The sequence below is a fragment of the Geotrypetes seraphini genome, chromosome 12 (genome assembly GCF_902459505.1).
Source record: "Geotrypetes seraphini chromosome 12, aGeoSer1.1, whole genome shotgun sequence".
Classification (NCBI taxonomy): domain Eukaryota; kingdom Metazoa; phylum Chordata; class Amphibia; order Gymnophiona; family Dermophiidae; genus Geotrypetes; species Geotrypetes seraphini.
The window spans coordinates 114,648,289-114,669,571 of NC_047095.1; the positions used below are offsets into that span (position 1 = coordinate 114,648,289).

The 21,283-nt window shown below is 46.6% G+C and overlaps 2 protein-coding genes across 11 annotated transcripts in view; both read right to left on the bottom strand.

Moving 5' to 3' along the window:
• Window positions 1–21,283, bottom strand: part of LOC117346602 (histo-blood group ABO system transferase-like) — a 187,888-nt gene that overhangs the window by 72,673 nt on the left and 93,932 nt on the right. The window lies entirely within an intron of this gene.
• LOC117346605 (histo-blood group ABO system transferase 1-like) overlaps window positions 4,000–21,283 on the bottom strand; it is a 49,623-nt gene continuing 32,339 nt past the window's right edge. For 2 of the 10 annotated variants that reach the window (XM_033916461.1, XM_033916455.1), the window contains 5 exons: window positions 9,244–9,330; window positions 8,703–8,732; window positions 6,539–6,574; window positions 5,192–5,326; window positions 4,000–4,995 (listed from right to left, as the gene is read on the bottom strand). In XM_033916461.1, the coding sequence (XP_033772352.1) occupies window positions 4,314–4,995; window positions 5,192–5,326; window positions 6,539–6,574; window positions 8,703–8,732; window positions 9,244–9,329 (969 nt within the window). In that variant the 5' untranslated portion in view covers window position 9,330 and the 3' untranslated portion in view covers window positions 4,000–4,313. Of the gene's footprint in view, window positions 4,996–5,191; window positions 5,327–6,538; window positions 6,575–8,702; window positions 8,733–9,243; window positions 9,436–9,460; window positions 9,580–9,702; window positions 9,779–10,471; window positions 10,524–18,928; window positions 18,999–19,380; window positions 19,399–20,736; window positions 21,237–21,283 lie in introns of those variants that run through there. The other 8 variants (XM_033916454.1, XM_033916457.1, XM_033916463.1 and 5 more) reach the window with 8 other exon arrangements.

Here is a 21,283-nt window from a genome sequence, read left to right on the forward strand (position 1 = left end):
AGCACATTCATCTTTCTCATGTTCATAATCATCCATTTTCCCCCACCCATCCACCCAAACAATAATCATTCCATATAACACAAACATATATTATCATAAATATCCTATCTTATTCTAAATAGAAACATAGAAACATAGAAACATAGAAACATAGAAATTGACGGCAGAAAAGGGCTATAGCCCATCGAGTCTGCCCATACCAATGACCCACTCCCTGACTTTTACTCCCCTATTGATCCCATGTGAATATCCCATTTTCTCTTAAAATCTGACATGCTGTTGGCCTCAATCACCTGCTGAGGCAGCTCGTTCCAATGATCGACCACCCTTTCGGTGAAGAAGTACTTTCTAGCATCACCCTGAAATTTCCCTCCCCTGATTTTCAGCGAGTGTCCTCTGGTTATCGAGGGCCCTGTAAGACTGAAGATATCATCTTTCATCTCTATACGCCCCGTGATATACTTAAAGGTCTCAATCATGTCCCCCCTCTCTCTTCGCTCCTCCAGCGAGTACATCCGCAGTTTTTTTAGTCTTTCTTCATATGTGAGATCCCTGAGCCCCAAGACCATCCTGGTAGCCATTCGCTGAACCGATTCAATTCTCAACACATCTTACCGGTAGTGTGGTCTCCAGAATTGAACACAATACTCGAGATGAGGTCTCACCATGGATCTGTACAGTGGCATTATGACTTCAGGTTTTCTGCTGACAAAACCCCTACGGATACAGCCCATCATTTGTCTTGCTTTGGACGAAGCCTTCTCCACCTGATTTGCAGCCTTCATATCATCGCTAATGATCACTCCTAAATCATGTTCTATCGTGGTACTGGACAGGGTTTCACCATTTAGTGTGTAAGTTCTGTGTGGGTTTTTTTTGCCTAGGTGCATTACTTTACATTTTTTAGCATTGAAGCTTAGCTGCCAAGTTGATGACCACTGTTCCAACTGCCGTAGGTCCTGTGTCATAAAGTCAGGTACACTGCTTTTGCCTACTATGTTGCATAGTTTGGCGTCGTCGGCAAACAGTGATACTTTTCCTCTAAGTCCTTGGGTCAAATCTCCTATGAATAAATTGAATAGTATCGGCCCTAAGACGGAGCCCTGAGGTACTCCACTCGTCACAGCTGACGTTTTGGAGGGGGTACCGTTTACCATCACCCTTTGAATCCTACCATCTAGCCAATCCTTTACCCATGTAGTGAATGTATCTCCTAATCCCATCGATTTTAGTTTGTTCAACAGCCTGCGGTGTGGGACGCTATCAAAAGCTTTGCTGAAGTCCAAATATATCACGTCCAGGGACTCCCCGGCATCCAGATGACTGGTCACCCAGTCAAAGAAGTCAATCAGATTAGTTTGGCAGGACCTTCCCCTGGTAAATCCGTGTTGGTGTGGATCACGTAAATTTTCTTCGTTTAGAATTTTGTCAAGATTCTGTTTGATCAGTGTTTCCATGAGTTTGCACACTATGGATGTAAGACTCACTGGTCTGTAATTTTCTGTCTCTGTTCTGCAGCCCTTTTTGTGAAGTGGAATTACGTTAGCTGTTTTCCAGTCTAGGGGTACTTTTCCCGTGCGCATGGAAAGATTGAAGAGCACGGCTAGTGGTTCAGCCAGAACTTCCCTCAGCTCTCTGAGTACCCTGGGGTGTAGATTGTCTGGTCCCATGGCTTTGTCTACTTTGAGTCTTGAAAGTTCGTGGTAGACGCTACTGGGTGTAAACTCGTAATCATGAAACAGGTCATTTTGGATGTCTCTTAGCTGTAGTTGTGGACCAGCTCCCGGTGCTTCACAGGTGAATACTGAGCAGAAGTATTCGTTTAGCAGTTCTGCCTTGGTATTATCAGATTCTGCGTAGTTTCCGTCTGATTGCTTAAGGCGTACTATCCCATCTTTGTTTCTCTTCCTGTCGCTAATGTACCTGAAGAATGATTTGTCCCCCTTTTTAATATTCCTTGCTAGATCTTCTTCTGTTTGAAGTTTGGCTTCCCTGACTGCCTTTTTGACAGCCTTAGATCTGGCCAGATAGTCTTCTTTTGCCTCCTGTTTTCCAAGATGTTTGTAGGTGATAAATGCTTCTTTTTTCTTTTTAATGAGGCCAGAAATTTCATTGCTGAACCATTGTGGTTTTTTGTTTCTCCGGTGTTTGCTTACTGTATTTATGTAGCGGTTAGTTGCTTCGTTCAGAATGGATTTTATATATGACCACATAGTTTCCGGATTGTCAGTTTCTGCATGATTTTGCAGCTCCTGATGGACAAATAATGATATCTTCTTACCCATCCCAAGTATGAATATTCAAAAATTAATTTATGACATAATGAATCCCCCTCCCACCCTGCTCTGGATATGTACCAAAGTAAAGAACAAACTGACTCACAGTCAACAAACAATTACAAAGAGGTAACATAAGATTAGCCCCTAAATATATAACAGATCTGGTCTAGCCCCTAAATATATAACAGACCTCTTCTCATTCCCAACCAACAGACATGAGAGAAGAACACACCTGAAATTCGTTTCCCCACCGGCTAGAGGATGCAAATATAAGAGACACCATCAACAACTTCTATCGTATCAAGCAGCCTTATGGGGCAAAGACTTAGAAAAACTAATTACACACACAAACAACTATGGCGAATTTAGGAAACACCTAAAAACATACCTGTTCAAGAAATACCTAGGTAACGAATCAGGACAATAGCCCCCATCATAATCCCACCCAAATCTGATCCTGTAAACTGTTATCCTCTAATCTCTAACTATGAATGTGCCACTCAATTTATGGAATTTGTCGAATTCATTGTAAACCGCATGGAACTTCACGGTCCTGCAGAATATAAACTGTTGTTATTATTACTATTGTTGTTACTTTCAGATGTTCACTGTTATACTCTGTAACTCGCTGTCTGTACAGTTTCTCTTCATTGTAAACCGCCTAGAAGTCGCAAGATTGTTGGCGGTATATAAAAATAAAGTTATTATTATTATAAGATGCCAATGGGCCCCATATTAATTTAAATATATTACAATGTCCTAAATTTTCAGCATTTATTCTTTCAAATCTATAACTAGAGCAAAGACTTGCCCACCAGAACGAAAAATGTAAACGATCACAGCTCTTCCAATTTCGAGTGATCATCCGGATGGCTATCCCTGTCATTATAAGGAAAAGACGACCTTTATATTTATCTATAAGGGGCTTAACATGTAAAATTGTACCACAAATGACTGCCTCATACGTTAGAGGAACTGATGATTCTAAAATGTTATTAATTCTACCCCATATTAACTTCCAAAATTTGAGTATCAAAGAACAATAGAACAACAGATGATCCAATGTTCCTATGTGTAGATGACAGTGCCAGCATCTATTAGATTTAGAACAGTCTAACCGGGGTCCAAAAAGATCTATGTAACAGAAAAAAACCATGTTTGTCGCATAGATGCTGACGCTGTACATTTCATCCTCCAAGTCCAAATTCGTGGTCATCAAGATACAGAAATATACTGCTTTATCTCAATGCTCCAAATGTCCCGAAGACCATATTTTGGTTTTTTTATTCAAGAGCTCAGATATTAATTTATACCAACTGGCAGCCTGATGTCTTAACGTATCTGTCTATATTGATTTTCTAATAAAGTCCACATCAGGAACATCGTTTCTCCACAGTGTTTTTTTGGTTTATGTTTTCTATGAGCCCCAGCAGTCATCTACAGGTACATATTTCTGCTCCAGGTAATTTGCAATGGTATCATGTGTTTTGCTGATTCTCAGACAGCTTAGAAAGAATAAGTTCTAGGGCAGCCAGGCCTCATCTTTAGTTTCCCTTTTAATTTTATTTGCTAGTAATTTTCAGCTTTTTTTCATCTCCGTCCTAAAAATATGGAATGGAAATGTTATTTTGAGCTTACATTGTATTTTTTCTTTTAGACTTGTAAGATTGTCAAATGTTAAAAATCTATAAATAAAGAATTTAGAAAAAAATCTGTTGTCAGCAGCATCTAATGGTGTGATTTATTATCACACCTGGTTTAATGTTATTATTCTTTCCAATCTAATAGAATATTGTATTGTATTGTGTTTATTTATTATTCACATTATACAAAGCGAAGGACAAATGAGCAGGCATTCCCCCTCTTTTACTAAGGCACGCTAGCCGATTTAGCACGTGCGAACAATTAGCGCGTTCTAAATGCTAATGCACCCAATAAAAACATAAAGCACACACAGCAACCTCCCCACAACCACAACGCAGATATTCAAGTCTCTCCCTCCTTTAGACGCACACACAGACGTGTACACATGTTTCATGTATCCTTTTTAAAAGGTTTATCTCCATGGTTCACCCGTTTAATCTTTATGTCTTTTGGGCTCCCAAGGCTATTACTCCATATATATTCAGGGGACAACACCTTTGTAGGTTTATTGTAGAGAAAATACTTGTTTAAATGACTTTCTTCATCGACCTTTGCATGAATACCATTGGCTCTGTCTTTCATGATGTTTTCATTGCATGCTTTCGTCAACTGGTAGATCCTTGGCACTGTCCCAAGAAAGAAATTTGACTGATAATAAAAATCCCCTTCATCTTCGGGAATAAAAGCTTGAGAGATTGGGCGCCTTTCATATGGTAAATCTTTGCGTGGGCTGTGGTAATATCCAGGATGAAGCGCACCTACCATCTCCCCAAGGATCTCCACTCCTATAGGGTTCAACATCACTATGTCTGTATCTAAACAGGCCAAGTAGTCCAATTCTTTATGAAATAGCAATTCAGTTTGATTTTTGATAACCTCCATCCTGCCCATAACAGCCTGGTGCCAATCTGAGTATTCAGGAACTTTGATAATCTTCATGGGTCTCTTTATATCCAGATTAAGAGCTTTCACTTCATCGGGACGGTCTGTAGAAACATAGTACTTCACCATTCCTCCCTTCATGAAGTATCTCTCTGCGGATTCTAGGAATTTCTTAAGTAATTTTATATACCTTGAAAAATAAAATGTATTCAATTAATTTACAAGTTTCATTTGCTCAATTTGTTAAATAGCATTAAAAAAGAAAAACAGTTCTATGGGAGACAAACAAGGATTAAGTTGCCGTACTCTACAAGAGTGTGAATTAGCCATGCATCGCTCGCATAAAAAAAGAAACTCAACTTTAAGCTAGAGACTGGGGTACTTACTTTCCAACGGCAGGGACTATAAGACCAATTCTATAGCTGTTGCGCTGGTATTCTTCCATCAAGATATCATGGTTAAAAGTCCCCTCCCAGACAATTGGGGCCAGCCAGGGAGTCAGAATCATCACGTCACTGCGTCTGGAAGATTTACTCTTATTAGTTGTAAGATATTTGATAAATTATACAAGGATCAGGCAGAACAAACAGGGCCTGATTTTAAGTCCTAAGCACTGTTTATAGAATCGCACCTAGTGGTGCCTAGGCATTGACCCTAGACTCTAGATGCACTCCCATTTAGGCTAGGGTTTTCTTGGCCTAAATGAGTGCATCTAAGGTGGGCATCTACTGGCTTGTGAAAACTCCACCCCAAATCTGCCCCAAAACACCCATAAACACAGCTACTTGCTGGTAGGTGCATCAGTGTATACTCCTCCCTCCATATTTGCGGGGAATAGAGGCAGAGCTGGCCCGCGAATATTGAAAAATCACGGATAACTTTTAGGGCAAGCTCTGACCCACCCCTGCCTCCCTTCTGCATTCTGAACCTTCCCCAGACCTTATCTGGTGGTCTAGCAGTGACGCAGGGCAGGATCGATCTTACGCTCCTGCCCCGTGCAGAGCTGTCATCAAAATGTAATCTTGAGACTACATCAGGAACTCACAGCATGCATTATGATGATGGCTCTGCACGAGGTGGAGCGTAGGAAGATAGATCCTGCCCTGCATCGTCACTAGACCACCAGGTAAGGTCTGGGGAAGGTCCAGGATGCAGCGTTTCTGTTGTTAAAAATCAAGGGGGAGGTTCCGGCAAAAATCGCGAATAGCCGAATCCGCAGGTACTGAAACTACGGATTCAGAGGGAGAAGTGTAGCGTGTTAATGATCGTCTCCATTTGCATGCAGGCCTTTAGTGAATTCGTTGGTCTACATGCAAACGGAAACGGATTGCAGAAGGTTTGGAGGGTTAGTGAATCTAGGCCTTAAAAAGAATACAGGCCTCAGTAGGAAGTCAACAAAGGCTGCATAGCACCGGAGATGCCCTGTTAACACTTCTTAAAATGGAATAGAAGTGCTAATTGGGTTATTAACCAATTAAATTGCGAGCAGTAATTGGGTGTGTGCCCAGATTTCCAATTGCAATTAAGAGCACCATACCCAGAACCAGTGCCCTAAAAAAAATTGAATAAAAAGAAAAACAAACAACACAGGAAATTAAACAAATCAAAATATTTTTGTCTGCACATCCCTATTAAAGAGTTATCTAATTCATCATTTCCCAGGGAAAAAATATCAAAACTTTAAAAATGCATTTGACATATACAGTATGTATTATATAAAGGTAGTTACTCACGGAGCCTTTGCTATATCAGGTTTGTTATAGTCTGTTCTGGAAAGAGAGAGCAGAAGTTGGAAATGGGTAAGGGTGGATGGAAAACAGAAAAAATCCCTCAGGTTTGTAAGGCATTAACAACTAGGTGACATAATGTGCAGGATTGTTAATTCAAATCCCAGCACCGGGACTTAGACTTTCACAGATGCGTTATATATGATCATAACTGGCTAATGAGTATTGCAAGCTAACATGTCTGTGTAAGTGGCCTTGAAATCAGCAATTTATAACCCAAGTCCCATAAACATACACGTATGCATCGCTGAGGTATTATCCTTACTTTTACAGAGGATCCTCACTTTTTCTGTACTGTCCTTGTTCTTGGCTGTTCTGAAAAAGGTTTTCAGAACTATTGTTCAAGACGCCAAAGCCAAAAGTGGCCAAGACATCAGAAGAAACGCTCTTAACTATGTCCCCCCCCTTGAAGGCCTGTCCCTCCTTTGAAGGCTTGTCTGCCTGTCTCCCCTTTGAAGGCCTGCTTGTCCCCCCCTTGAAGGCCTGCCTGCCTGCCTGCCCGCCCCACTCCGAAGGACCACTAGCCCCCCTGCACCACCTATGAAGCACCCCGCAGCGGGATCGCGATGTCAGCGATTCCTGCGCTGCTTCGGAGCTGCTTCCTCCGCCGCAGTCCCACCCCTCCTCTGATGTCAGAGGAGGGGTGAGACCGTGGCGCAGGAAGCAGCTCTGAAGCAGCGCAGGGATCGCTGACATTGCTATCCTGCTGCCGGCTGCTTCTTGGTGGTGCAGGGAGGCCAGGTGGGCGAGCGGTCCTTCGGGGGGTGGGGGGGACTGAACGGCAAGGCCGGGAGCACCCCCTCAGGGCTTGTCTCCCGGGGCGGACTGCCCCCCCCGCCCCTCCCCCTTAGTACGCTACTGGCCCTTGTCTATCTGCCTGTTTATTCCTTCAAAGAAGTGCAGCAAATTCGTCAAACACGGTCTGCCTTTGCTGAAACCTTGCTGACTGGTCCTTATTAGCTCGTGTCTGTCAAGGTGATCAATGATGCGGTCCTTTATCAGCACCTCTACCATCTTTCCTGTGTCCGTCAAGGTGATCAATGATGCGGTCCTTTAAAAGCGCCTCACCAGTCTGTAGTTACCCAGATCCCTCCTCGAACCTTTCTTGAAGATCGGCGTAACATTCGCCACCTTCCAGTCTTCCGGAATTTTTCCCTATTTGATCGACAGATTGGCTATTAGTTGAAGCAGTTCAGCTATAGTCCCTTTCAGTTCCTTGATGACCCTCGGATGGTTGCCATCCGGTCCCGGGGATTTATCGCTTTTTAGCCTATCAATCTGCCTGCATACCTCATCTAGACTGACCGTCATCCCTGTCAGCTTCCCTTCTTCGTTTCCAGCATATAGCCTGATGGGTTCCGATATAATGTGTATATCCTCTTCGGTAAATACAGACACAAAAAATGTGTTCAGTTTGTCGTCAATTTCTTTGTCTTCTTTAAGCACTCCCTTTATTCCATGGCATCCAACGGTCCCACCTCTTCCTGCAGATTCTACTGGGAGAATAGAGCTGGGATCAAGACTCTACTCCCCCTTACCTCCACCTGCTGTAGGCATTCCCTGGGCCTGCTGTATGTCCTGCTGGTCCATCAGTGAGCCGAGACAGGAACAATCCCTCCCGTCTCCTATCCCAGCTGACTATGAAAGCTGCCGCCTCTAAAGCCTACCTTTAAAAGCCCTGGAGGTCCTGGAGGCCTGGAGGCCCTGGAGCTCCTGCTCTATGTAGAGACACTATCTAAAATGGCTGCCATGAGTTCCTGTGGCAACCTTGCGAGACCGCAGGAACTCATTAGGTTGCCGACGGACTTGGAAAGATTTACTTGAAACATGACAAAAAATCCCACTTGGATTTAATGAATTTGTCTTTTGAAATCCACACCCAAGCTGAATGACAATTTTGGTACAGCAAGCAGGATTTTTCGCCAGAGACAAATTACAGTTGAAACTGAAACCTAAGTATATGCTGTAAGGCTAAAACTAAAATGACAAGTTAGTGCACAATCACAGTATATGAAAAAAGTTTTTTTAAGTGGTTTTGTTTTTTCTTTGTGGGGCCTGATTTATAAATCTGGCCCCTACTGTAATAATTTTATTGAGAAAGTATACAGACCTCCAACTTAGAGATCCGACCTCTGGCCACCTGTTCAAGAAAAGAAATATATTGAATTATTTCACGGTTCCGACCTCTGTCACCTTCACCCAAACTCTTTTTGAAGTGTCTACTTCCTTCTCCATGACACAGTGGTTTCTCACATTCCATTAACAGATAAGGACCTCTTAGCCAGCCCCTTGTGGTTAAATTCTATATATGATACCTCAAAAGTCAGCCCACCTCCTCCCCCCCAAAAAAGCACTAATCTATAAGTCACACTTAAAGTTAGGCATGGTTTATGGAATAGCACTTACACTTAGGAACAACGACTAAAGTTAGGCACAGCCATTTGCATCGACAAAAAAGTAATAGAAATGCCTGCACCGAATTTAGGCATATTTACCGAGATACTATAATTACGCATGTAATTGAAAGGAATACCCTGCTACAATGTATCCTTCCCCTACAGTACCATGCAACATTTAACACTTAACTTAGATGCTCATTGAGCACCTTCTGAATGACGCCATTTTGGGAATCCGGGCCTCAATGTACCTACTTTGAAATTAAAAATCCAGTCATGGTCCCCAAGATGAACGTCAAGAATGAGACGTGTGTTTTAGAGAAGTCTTTAAACATCTTCATCCTGAAAATAAAGAATTCCTTTTAGCATGGCATTTGTTGATTTGAAAAGCTCAGCAAGAAGGGATTTGGCGCTTATACAGTAAAACAGCAGATTAGCAAGAAGTGTCGTAAGATCTCAAAAGCTCATTTACAGCAACGCCCTCTTTTCTTTGTCCTTCAGAAGATATCACAACCTATCAAAATTGCCGTTTTCTTCTGGATCACTATGGCAATTAGAGCTTTAGGCCATGTGACACAGTAGAAAATTAGGAATAAGTGGAGCCTGGTAGTTAATAAAATACAGTGAACAAACAGAAAGAAAAAAAAAATCCCAGAAGAATTCACTGCATACGTCCTGGTTCAGCAGGAACTTGTCTAACTTTGTCTTGAATACCTGGAGGGTGTTTTCCCTTATAACAGTCTCCGGAAGAGTGTGCTAGATTTCTACCGCTCTCTGGGTAAAGAAGAACTGGTTTTGTCCTGCAGAAGTAACATCCCTGTTGGCATTGCAATGTTTAATGTGAAGACTGATTCTAGCCTTTAGCATCTGGCTCTTTTTACCCATCCACCTTTCCCTCCCACTCACCCACCCAGCTCTCCCTGTCTCTCACCTTGCCCACCCCTTCCCTGCCACTGGAATGCTCTTATGTTTCACTTATGTACATATTCTGATATTTGAAAACATTTGCATATTTCTGATCTGAAAAAGAAGGGGTACCTTTGAAAGCTAATCCAAAATTTATTAAATTAGCCCAATAAAAAGGATTATAGCCTTATTTCCTTAGTAACCAGTGCCTAGAAGTGAGATGGTGGGACCTGATATAGAAGAAAAGTTAATGCAGAAATCTGATTTCTTTGTAGCAGGGCTAGAATTTTAAGTGTGGCTTTGTAAAGTCTGATGAATGGGGGTTTGTCTAACGATATTATGAATGTGATAATGTGAGCTGCTTAGTTTATTAAACGGATAATAAATATTTTAAATAATAAAAAAAAGGTTTCATGTATGTTTTGCTTTATTTCTATATATTACATTTAAAAGTGGACTAACATGGCTACCACACCATTTTATTCCATGGGGAATGCAAACTAGCATTAGAAATGATCGACAATCTAATATATAGAATGATGAAATGCTAATATAAAGAAATAGGAGAAATACATACAAGTTTACCTTTCCACGCAGTAGCCCTGTTCTCCTAGGACAAGCAGGATGAGTCAACCACATATGGGTGTTGTCCCAACAGCTCCCAATTTGCAGATAAGCTCTCCAATAGCTCAGAGAGATTTTTTTTTTTTCTCTCTCTCTGAGCACATGCAGTGGCCGGGCCCCACTGGGCATGCCCGAGCCCTACCCATTTCCCCCTGCTTCCCCCTAATCCCCAGTCTTTAGTTTCCGCCCTTTCCCATCGGTCGGATTTTCTACAGCTCTCCATTACAACTTTTCTACTCTTCACCTTGAAGATGCCTGAATCATCTAAAGAAACGACTGGGATGCAGGAGAAGGATGAACACACTGGATCCTCATGATTTGTGCGCCCACTGATTGGATCCGGCGCTCGAGGTTTCCGTGTTGCTTGCATTGTGCGCACATGTCACCACGTGCACGCAAGCTAAGGAAGAGGGCACTGAGAGACTTCATGAAGAGAAGTGAGGCCCGAGAATCTTCCTCCAGCAGCCATCCTCATTGGAATGCAGCAGCGGGGGATCCACAAGTTACAGCGACAAGGAACCTCCAGGATGCCCTGGCTCAGCTAATCCCCCCGCCTGCACTCGGCCCGGTAGAGAAATATCTCCCAGAGTCCCTGCATGTTGCCGCTTACAGCCAGCCTCTGCAGGGCAGCCGATAGGAGTCTCACCAGACCGAGAGATCTCTCCAGAAGTTACTGCATGCTGCCGCGTAAAGCCAGCCTCTGCGGTTAGCAGATCGGGGTTTTCGCCCTCCAGACTGAGAGATCTCCCCCGGAGTTTTTGCATGCTGCCGCCTAAAGCCAGCCTCTGCAATCAGCAGATTGGGGTTTTCGCCCTCCAAACTGCATGCTGCCACGTACAGCCAGCCTCTGCAGGGAGCCGATCGGGGTTCCCCATCCAGCCCCAAAGGTAAGTCCTATCTGCTTGTTTTTGGGAAAACCTCTGATAATCTTTTGCAGCCCCGGGGGCTCTGCCCCACCCTCCTCCCAATCTGAATTTAAGGAGAAAGAAACTCCCATGCTTCTTTCCCTCGGAGGGGACTTGCAGACCTCTCCCACCAGTGCTGTCCCAGAGTTCAGCTTGTAAAGGACATGCTGAAAAAAAACAAACAAACAACAACTCGATGCTTCTTTCCCTCTTGGGGTCCTGCAGAGTCTGCAGTTCACACCTCTCCCACCCTGCCCCCCTCCCGCTCTCATGTCGGGAACGAGGAGTCTGCCTTTCACATCAGGGTGCTGATATCATCAGTGATGCGGCATGTCAGACCACGCCTCTCCAAAGGTGGGGGTTTGAAACTCCTCAGCCTAAAGAGCAGTTCACTGCACTTCAGATGCTTTTCCAGCCAGCATGAGGGACTCTGCTACTATTTATGATTTCTATAGCACTGAAACGCATATGCAGCATTGTACAGTTTAATATACAATAGGCAGTACAGCAGGAGAAGCCCACTCAAGAGGCATTATCACTCCTCTTTCTCTGCCTCCAGGCACAGTGGAAACGCAGCCAGGAGCACTGGCACAGATGAAGGGGTGCATCCTGCCCCCTCTCTGCAGGCTCTCCCCCCCTCTCAAGAAGGACAGAGAATGAAGGGGTACATGGAGCCACCCAACCAGTCAAGTGGAGCAGCACATGAACCTGTGAACCACCAGGGTTGGGACCAGCAGCAACAGTTAATCCTCCTGCTGACCCACTCCTCTCTCAGCGGGCAACACTCCCCCCAATGCCCCCCTTTAGAGGGAGCCACGCACAACAACATGGCGCGTTCCAGCGGCATGCCATGCACCCAAGCAACGGAGGAACAAGCAACACACCAGCCTCCAGCCACGCCCCAAGTCACCAACCACACAAATAAATAAATAAATAATTAACCAAAAAAAAAAAAAAAAAGAAAACCCACAAACGAGGACTCACCCCAAGTCCCTCCAGAAACTCACAGCCTTTCTCAAGATCCACGTGGGTGGACAACAAGTACCCAAGACAGAGTACTATAAGGCCTGAACTACCAGTACTTCACGCAGGCAGTGGCGATTCCAGTCCACAAGAACTTCCTGGACTGCAGAGACAAGATTTTGGCTGACTCCCTCTTCAGGGCAACCAACATCAAGGAGACTGGGATTGAAGTACCAGATCTTTCCAGCCCAGAGATTCGACAACCCGCAGCAGCTATACATGGACATTGCGGTAGCCTTGGTGCTTAAGAGAAACAGGGCAGCATGACCCCCCCCCCTTCAACGCCCCGTCAGGGAAGGACCTGAAAAACCCTGGATTCCACGGGGAAAAAGACCTTCGAGGGCGCAATGCTGAGCGCACGAATTGCTGCACTCCAGTTCCAGATGCGGCTTTGTCAGGAGGCTAGTGAGAGAAAATTAATAAATAAAATAAAATAGGGACTCCAGCTCACTACCGAGCCAGTCCACACTGGCAGCAGTCTGTGCCCCAGCGCTCACAACAGTAACATAACTGCTATGCAAACAAGCACCGCCCGAGGGGCAGGGGCATCCAAGAGCAGCCCTCTCCCCAAGACAAAAACAGAACCTTGACCACCCTCCGGCCCAGCAGGATCAGATTGTCTATGAAGGCTTGGCCCAGGATCACCATTGACCAGTGGGCCCTCAGCATCATCAAGCAGGGATTCCGAATTCGTCTCCACTCCCGCCTCCCCTCCGAGTGGGCGGGGCACCTTCCATCTGACGACCCCATTTTTCCTGCAGCAAGGAGAGGATCTGCTTCGGCAGAATCAATAGAGGCGGTGACGAACAGAGGAGATCACCAAGGGGTTTCTACTCCAGGAACCCCCGCGTCCTTATGGACAAGGACAACGCTCGATCCTGGATCTCTGCAAGCTCAACAGGTGCATACACAAGGTCCAGAGGCACTCTCTGGGTACAGTCTTGGCCCTGTTACAGCCCGAGTATTGGCTAGTATCCCTGGACTTACATGATGCATACACTCACGTGCCCATGCACCCAGCCCACAGGAGGCATCGTCGCTTCTAAAGCCAAAACAGACGCCTCCAGTACAAGGTCCTACCCCTTGGACTCTCAACGGCTCCAAGAGCGTTCACAAAGTGTGTGGCAGTGGCACATCCTTGCCTTCAAGGGGTGTGCGTCCTATCTTATCTCGACAACTGGCAGCCCCGACAACCACCATAACCCTCCTTCAAGAACTGGGGTTCCTCATCAACTACATGAAATCCCACCTGATACCCCTCCAGGCGATATCATTCATCTGGGCAGTCATTGACACCACACAGACCAAGGCTATCCTATGGGACTACCAGATCGACGCCATGACATCCCTGGCCCAGTGCATCCCTGCCAGCAGCTCATCGTCAGCATGCTCCTTCCGGTGTCTCGGCTGCGGTCTTTGTTGTCCAGCACACCAGACTTCACATGAGATCCCTGAAAGGGCACCTCAGACGTCACTGGGACCAGTGTACCCAACCTCTGACCACCCAGATACCCATTTGCCAGCCCATACACAAGACGCTTCACTGGTGAACGGCCCGAGATAACTTAGCAAAAGGTAAACCAGACCACCACCTCACCAGCTGGTGGCCACCATGGATGCCTCCAAACATGAAGGGGGGACACACCTTCTCGATCCTCGCACAAGCGTCCTCACTCCATATCTACCTACGGAGCTCAGGGCCATAGGGAATGCCCTCGAAACCTTCAAACAATGGGTGACAGGCAGGGCAGTCGTCACCCAAACAGAAAACCAGGTGGCCATGCACTATATCAACAAGCAGGGAGGGACAGGGTCAGCCTCGCTATGCAAGGAAGTTTGCCGCATGTGGGAGTTCACCAACTCAATTCAATGCCCCATCCAGGCAACTTACCTCCCGAGGGGAGTAGAACGACCTGGCAGAAAGACTCAGCCATCAGCTGGATCCCGATGAGTGGTGTCTCAACCCAGCGGCGACGAAGAAGATCTTCAGCACCTGGGGCACACCTAGCATCGACCTGTTTGCAACCAAACCGAACTCAAAATACTCGACCTTCTGCGCAAAGAGATCAACCCATCGCCGTCTCAGTCCCAATGGTCTGTCTGTGAGTTGGAACCACGGACTCTTATACGCCTACCCACCATACCCTAAGTCCTGCAGAAGATCCTTCAGGACAGAGCAACGGTGATCATGATTGCCCTGTCAGGGCCCCTGCAACCATAGTTCCCGTTCCGGCAAGGGATAGCGGTTCACCCACCTCTTCCCCCTCCCGATCAGTGCAGTTCTCATAACACAACGCGGGAACCTTACCCTCCACCACGACCTGCGTTCCTTAGCCCTGACCGCATGGATGATGAGAGGATGAACCTACCACAAGACGTGGAGCACACACTTATGGCAGCCAGAAGACCTTCAACCAGAAAATGCTATGGGATTGAAATGGAGAAGGTTCCGCTACCGGTGCACAGACACGCAGCGAGACCCCTACAACTGCCCCATACCAGACATCCTGCAGTACATATTGAGCTTATCTCAGTGGGACCTAAAATCCACTTCCAACAAGGTCCACCTAAGTGCAATCGCGGCATACCACACTGGCCTAGACAACAAACCAGTGTCGAGGAATTCAGTAATCACAAAATTTCATGAAGGGACTGTCCAATCTGCACCCACTGGTCAGACCACCACCGCCCGGATGGGACCTCAACTTGGTGCCGCATCAGCTCACCTCGACCCTTTCAAACTTTTGGGGGAGGCAGATCCCGTATTCCTAGCCGGGAAAACCCTGACCATCGTGTCGGCCGACAAACTCCTCCATGAGAACAGGGTGGTACCCAGAACCCACCCCCACTTGCCGAAGGTGGCTTCAGCGTGCCTCCCGGCACTCTACATCTCCCCACAGGGAGGCACACTGCCACCTCAGCAACACCTCCTGGACTGTGTGCGGGCCCTGACTATGCAGCAGATTAGACAAGCCTCAATTATTCATCTCCTACGACCAAAACAGACCAGGACTTCCGGCCACCAAATAGAGAGTTGCGCGGGGACAGAAATCCCACCCGTCCCCACCCGTCCCCGCCAAAGTCCCACCCATCCCCACCCGTCCCCGTGAGGACTCCCACCCGTCCCCACCCGTCCCCGCGAGGAATCCCTCCGTCCCCACCCGTCCCCGCGAGGAATCCCCTCCGTCCCCGCCCGTCCCCGCGAGGAATCCCCTACATCCCCACCTGTCCCTATAAACTACAGAAATAGTTATTTCATTTAATTATGCTACTGAATTAAAGGCTCTGGTAGAAACTCATTTAAAAATAAGCAAAAAGACTTTATTAATTTGGAAATATTAATTGGGAAGAATACATACTTTGTAAACGGGTTTCTACCAGAGCCTCTAATGTTTATAAATTTTTATCAACACAACTAATATACTACTTTATCCTTAAGCAAAAAAAAAAAATAATAATAATTTTTTTCCTACCTTTATTGCCTGGTTTCTGCTTTCTTCATGTTCTCATTCAATTCCTTCCATCCACTGCCTCTCTTCTCTCTGTGTCTTCCATTTGCTCTGTTACTGTGCCTCTCCCTTTCTCCCCCCTCCCAAATTGGTCTGGCACCCATCTTTTTCCCTCCGCTCCCACCATAGTCTGGCACCTCTGTCTTCTTCCCTGCCAGCGTCTTCTTCCCATTCCCTCTTCCCCATTTCCTTTCAGTGTCCTTCTCCCCCACCATCTTCCCCATGTCCTGTCAGGCAGCATCCTTCTCCCCTCTCTGCCTTCCCCATGTCCTTTCAGCGGCCTTCTCCCCCCTCTGTCTTCCCCATGTCCTTTCAGTGGCATTCTCCACCCCTTTGTCTTCCCCAGTGCTTTCAGGGTCCTTCCCCCCCCTTCCTCCCGTTTACCCCATGTTCTTTCAGCGGCCTTCTCCACCCCTGTTTTTCCCATGTCCTTTCAGCGGCCTTCTCCACCCCTGTTTTCCCCATGTCCTTTCAGTGGCATTCTCCACCCCTTTGTCTTCCCCAGTGCTTTCAGGGTCCTTCCCCCCCTCATCTCCCGTTTACTCCATGTCCTTTCAGCGTTCTTTTCCACCCCTTTGTCTTCCCCAGTGCTTTCAGCGGCCTTCTCCCCCCTTAAGCGTCTTTTCTTCTCCACTCCACCTTTCCTCCCTCCCTGCCTCCACCTTTGTGGCGCTTTTGCACCCGACCGACAACAGAACAGGCCCGGTCGGACAAATCTCCCTGTCCTGTAGCCGCGAATCTAAATTACCTTCTTACAGCAGCTGGAGTAGTGAAGCTGCTGTAAGAGATAATTTAGATTCGCGGCTACAGGGCAGGGAGATTTGTCGGCCGGGCCTGTTGTCGGTCGATCGGGGGACCTGACCGGCTATGCACATTCTTCGGGGCGGACCGCCCCCTCCCCCCTCTTTCGTTCGCCATTGCCTTCTCCCTACCTGCCCTGCCGCACACAGCCGACCGGAAGTCTTCCTGATGTCAGCGCTGACGTCGGAGGAAGGGAGGGCTTTGCTTAAGCCCTCCCTCCGACGTCAGCGCTGACATCGGGAAGATTTCTGTTCGGCTGTGTGCTGCGACAGGGCAGGTAAGGAGAAGGAGACTACACTCGCGGCTCGACCAACCCCGCTGCGATCCAACCCCACAGGAACCCCGCGACCCTCGGAGGCGTCCCCACGGGATCCCCGCGACCCTAGGGGGCGTCCCCACGGGATCCCCGTGACCCAAAGGGGGAACCCGCGGGATCCCCGCGGGTCCCGCGGGATTCCCGTCATCCCCGTTCCCGTGCAGCTCTCTACCACCAAACGCAGGCGCTCGCGCTGGATATACAAGTGCATCCCCTTCACCTATAGAAAAGCACAGCGTCAACCGCAGGTGGGAGCCCGCACCCACCAGCGCAGAGCCATAGCCACCAGAATGGCTCATCTGCACTATACACCAATAGGGGACATCTGTGATGCAGCCACTTGGTCCTCCATGCACACCTTCACCAAGCACTACTGCCTCGACATAGCATTCCACGCTCCAAATGCATTCGGCCAAGCAGTCTTGGAAGTGGCTCTTCCCTCCCGGGAGGGACAGCAACTACTAGCACAGCCTTGACGAACACTGATCAAGTAGGGTGTTATAAATATCGACAAACACTGATCAAGTAGAGTGTTATAGATATTGATTAAGTAGGTCTTCCAGCACTCCTGTCTAGACTGAATGTGGAATAGGCAAGTATGAATTCTCACATGCAAGTACGAATTGTCACTGTTGACCAGTTGGTTTCTCACTGTTCATTGATTGTCATTGATCAGTTTCACTGTTCTGTGAGTTAAGTAGGTCTTCCAGCACTCCTGTCTAGTCTGAATGTGGAATAGGCAAGTATGAATTCTCACTTGCAAGTACGAATTGTCACTGTTGACCAGTTGGTTTCTCACTGTTCATTGATTGTCATTGACCAGTTCACTGTTCTGTGAGTATTATTGCTCAGTTAACACAGCACTTTATCTAAAACCTTGTTTCCTCAACTTCACCTGCTTCACCTGATTACCCTGCCCGGCTCGGCCTCCACAGCCAGGCGAGGGATGCACAGAGCGCTAAGGCGCAGGTCCAGTCTGTACATCCCTCGGCTAGGGAGTCACACATATGTGGCTGACTCATCCTGCTTGTCCTAGGAGAAAGTGTAGTTACTTACCTGTAACGTAGGTTCTCCGTGGACAGCAGGATAGTCAGCCACACAACCCACCCACCTCCCCATATGGCCGACCCGGCCACAGCTAGGAACATCCTGGGGATTAGGGTGAAGCAGGGGGAAAAGGGTAGGGCTCGGGCATGCCCAGTGGGGCCCGGCTACTGCACGTGCTCAGAGAGAAAAAAAAAAAAGATAAGATAACGTCTTCAGTTCTAATTCATTGAAGATTCTCTTAGATAGATTCACTACCATGATGAAGCAGAACGAGAGGGGGCAGAGGGACACAACGATCCAGACCAACCACGAGATCACAGACCCAGAAAAATCAGTGGTAGTGAATCTATCTAAGAGAATCTTCAATGAATTAGAACTGAAGACGTTATCTTATGGTTTATCTTTTGTCCCTTCTACCCCTTTTGATGAATTCCAGTTCCATATAGACCTTGAGAAATTCATACGTAAACTACAATTAAGAATATATTTTGAGGACAAGGATAAAACACAGGATCGCACAGTGTTATCGCCTAAGTCTGTATGGTCTCCTCCAATACCTTTGGACTTGACAGTGCATGCATTTAAGAATTGTGTATTGAAAGATATAGAAAACTGGCAAAATTCAGGTATACGATCATTTAGCAACTTGAACAAAGAAGAAAAGATAGTGGTAAACACTTTGAAAAATGAAACATCAATAATAATTAAGAAAGCTGACAAAGGGGGCGCTATTGTCGTGATGGATAAAGAAGATTACCATCAAGAAATCTTAAGACAATTGAATGAAGTAGATACTTATGAAAAATTACCTCTGGATCCCACGAAACGCCTTCAGAGACAGATTTCCAGACTTACTAACCAAGGAGTATTGGAGGGTTATTTTACTTCAAAAGATTATAGATTTCTAAACAAACAAGCACCTATGGTTCCAGCTTTTTATGTGTTGCCAAAAATACATAAGAGTCTCAGCAATCCTCCTGGGAGGCCAATCATGTCATCTAGGGGCTCTTTATTAGAACCCTTATCCATGTTCATTGATGAATTTCTTAAAAATAGACTCATATGTTCAAGATTCTAGAGACATAATGTTACAACTGACAGACATTCATAGTGACAGTTTTCCATTCATTTTAGTTACATTTGATGTCACTTCATCTGTAAGGGATTCTGTAAGGGAAGGTCGTGCCTGACAAACCTTCTGTACTTCTTTGAGGGAATAAGCAGTCAGGTGGACAAAGGGGAACCCATAGACATCATTTACCTCGATTTTCAAAAGGCCTTTGACAAGGTGCCACATGAAAGGCTGCTTAGGAAGCTGTGGAATCACGTGGTGGGCGGGGATGTACACAGATGGATCAAGCACTGGCTGTCAGGTAGACTACAGAGGGTCGGAGTAAAGGGCCAATATTCTGACTGGCGGGGAGTCACAAGCGGTGTGCCGCAGGGATCGGTGCTGGGGCCGCTACTCTTCAACATATTTATCAATGACCTGGAAACGGAGGCAAAGTGTGAGGTTATAAAATTTGCAGACGATACCAAGCTCTGCGCCAGAGTTAGGACCAGGGAGGAGTGTGAGGAACTGCAAAGGGACCTCGATAAGCTGGAGGACTGGGCAAACAAATGGCAAATGCGCTTTAACGTAGATAAATGCAAGGTCATGCACATAGGGAAAAAAGAACCCATTGTTCGAGTATAAAATGGGGGGGAGATTGCTGGAAGACACCGGACTTGAGAGAGACTTGGGTGTGCTAGTGGATCCATCCATGAAACCATCCGCACAGTGTGCAGCAGCCTCGAAGAAAGCCAACAGGATACTGGGCATCATCAAGAGGGGCATATCAACCAGGACGCGGGAAGTCATCATGCCGCTGTATCGAGCGATGGTGCGCCCACATCTGGAATACTGCATTCAATATTGGTCGCCGCACCTCAAGAAGGACATGGCAGTTCTTGAGAGAGTCCAAAGGAGGGCAACGAAACTGGTAAGAGGGCTGGAAAACTGCCCATATGCTGAGAGGCTGGATAAACTGGGGCTCTTCTCTCTGGAAAAGAGGAGGCTCAGGGGGGATATGATAGAGACCTTCAAAATACTTAGGGGCATAGAGATGGTGGACAGGGACAGGTTCTTCAGACTAAAAGGGACGACAGGTACGAGGGGGCACTCAGAGAAACTGAAGGGAGATAGGTTCAAATCAAATGCAAGGAAGTTTTTCTTCACCCAAAGGGTCGTGGACAAATGGAATGCGCTCCCGGAGGAAGTGATCCGGCAGAGTACAGTACAGGGATTCAAACAGGGATTGGACAGATTCCTGAGGGAAAAGGGGATCGTGGGGTACTGAGGGAGGTGCTGGGGTGTTGCATAAGTATAGACAGCTCATCAGGTCATGCAGGTGCAAGGCCGGAGGGTTAGGACATTGAGGCGGGAGGGACAGAACCTTCCAGGGAGGGAGGGGGGAGGGCGGCGGATGCAGAGCCTGGCAGAGCAGTGAGGGAGGGTGAACAGGGTGCAGACTAGGGCAGGCAAGACTCTGCACTTGAATATTAAACCCCCTCCCCCAGTTTATATTCAAGCCAACCTTTTTTCCTCCTTTTTTTTTTGGGGGGGGGGAAAGGTTACCTCGGTTTATATTCAGGTCGGTTTATATTTGAGTATATACAGTTAGTGCATGGTATCATATCATACACTGGGATTTTATCTTCTTGGGCAGACTGGATGGATCATGGAGGCCTTTCTCTGCTATTCCCATTTAACAAAACCGTGATGGCGGTTTTTAGCGCAGGCTGGTTCGCTGAATGCTCTGTGATGCTCTGGGCCAAGTTGCCAGCTGCTTTCCTACATCATCCTGTGAGCACCTTGAGGTCAGAAAATGCAAAGCAGTCGGTCATTTTGCTGTTGCGAGTTGTGTATAGTGCTGAGATTAGGATGGCCGCATGTTCAGGTTTTCCGGTCCGCTGCTATGGAATCGTTTGCCTGAGTGCTTGGGTTATGTGCAGATTTGACGCAGCTTAAAAAGTACTTAAAGACACATATTTCTTCTTACTTTTCCTTCTGAGTAGGATGAGCAATTTTGAATGCAGACTAATTACATACTAGGGCAATGCTTGCATTATTTCTAGACAAAAAACTGTAGGGATTTATTCCAAAGAAGGGTGAGCTTCGTTAC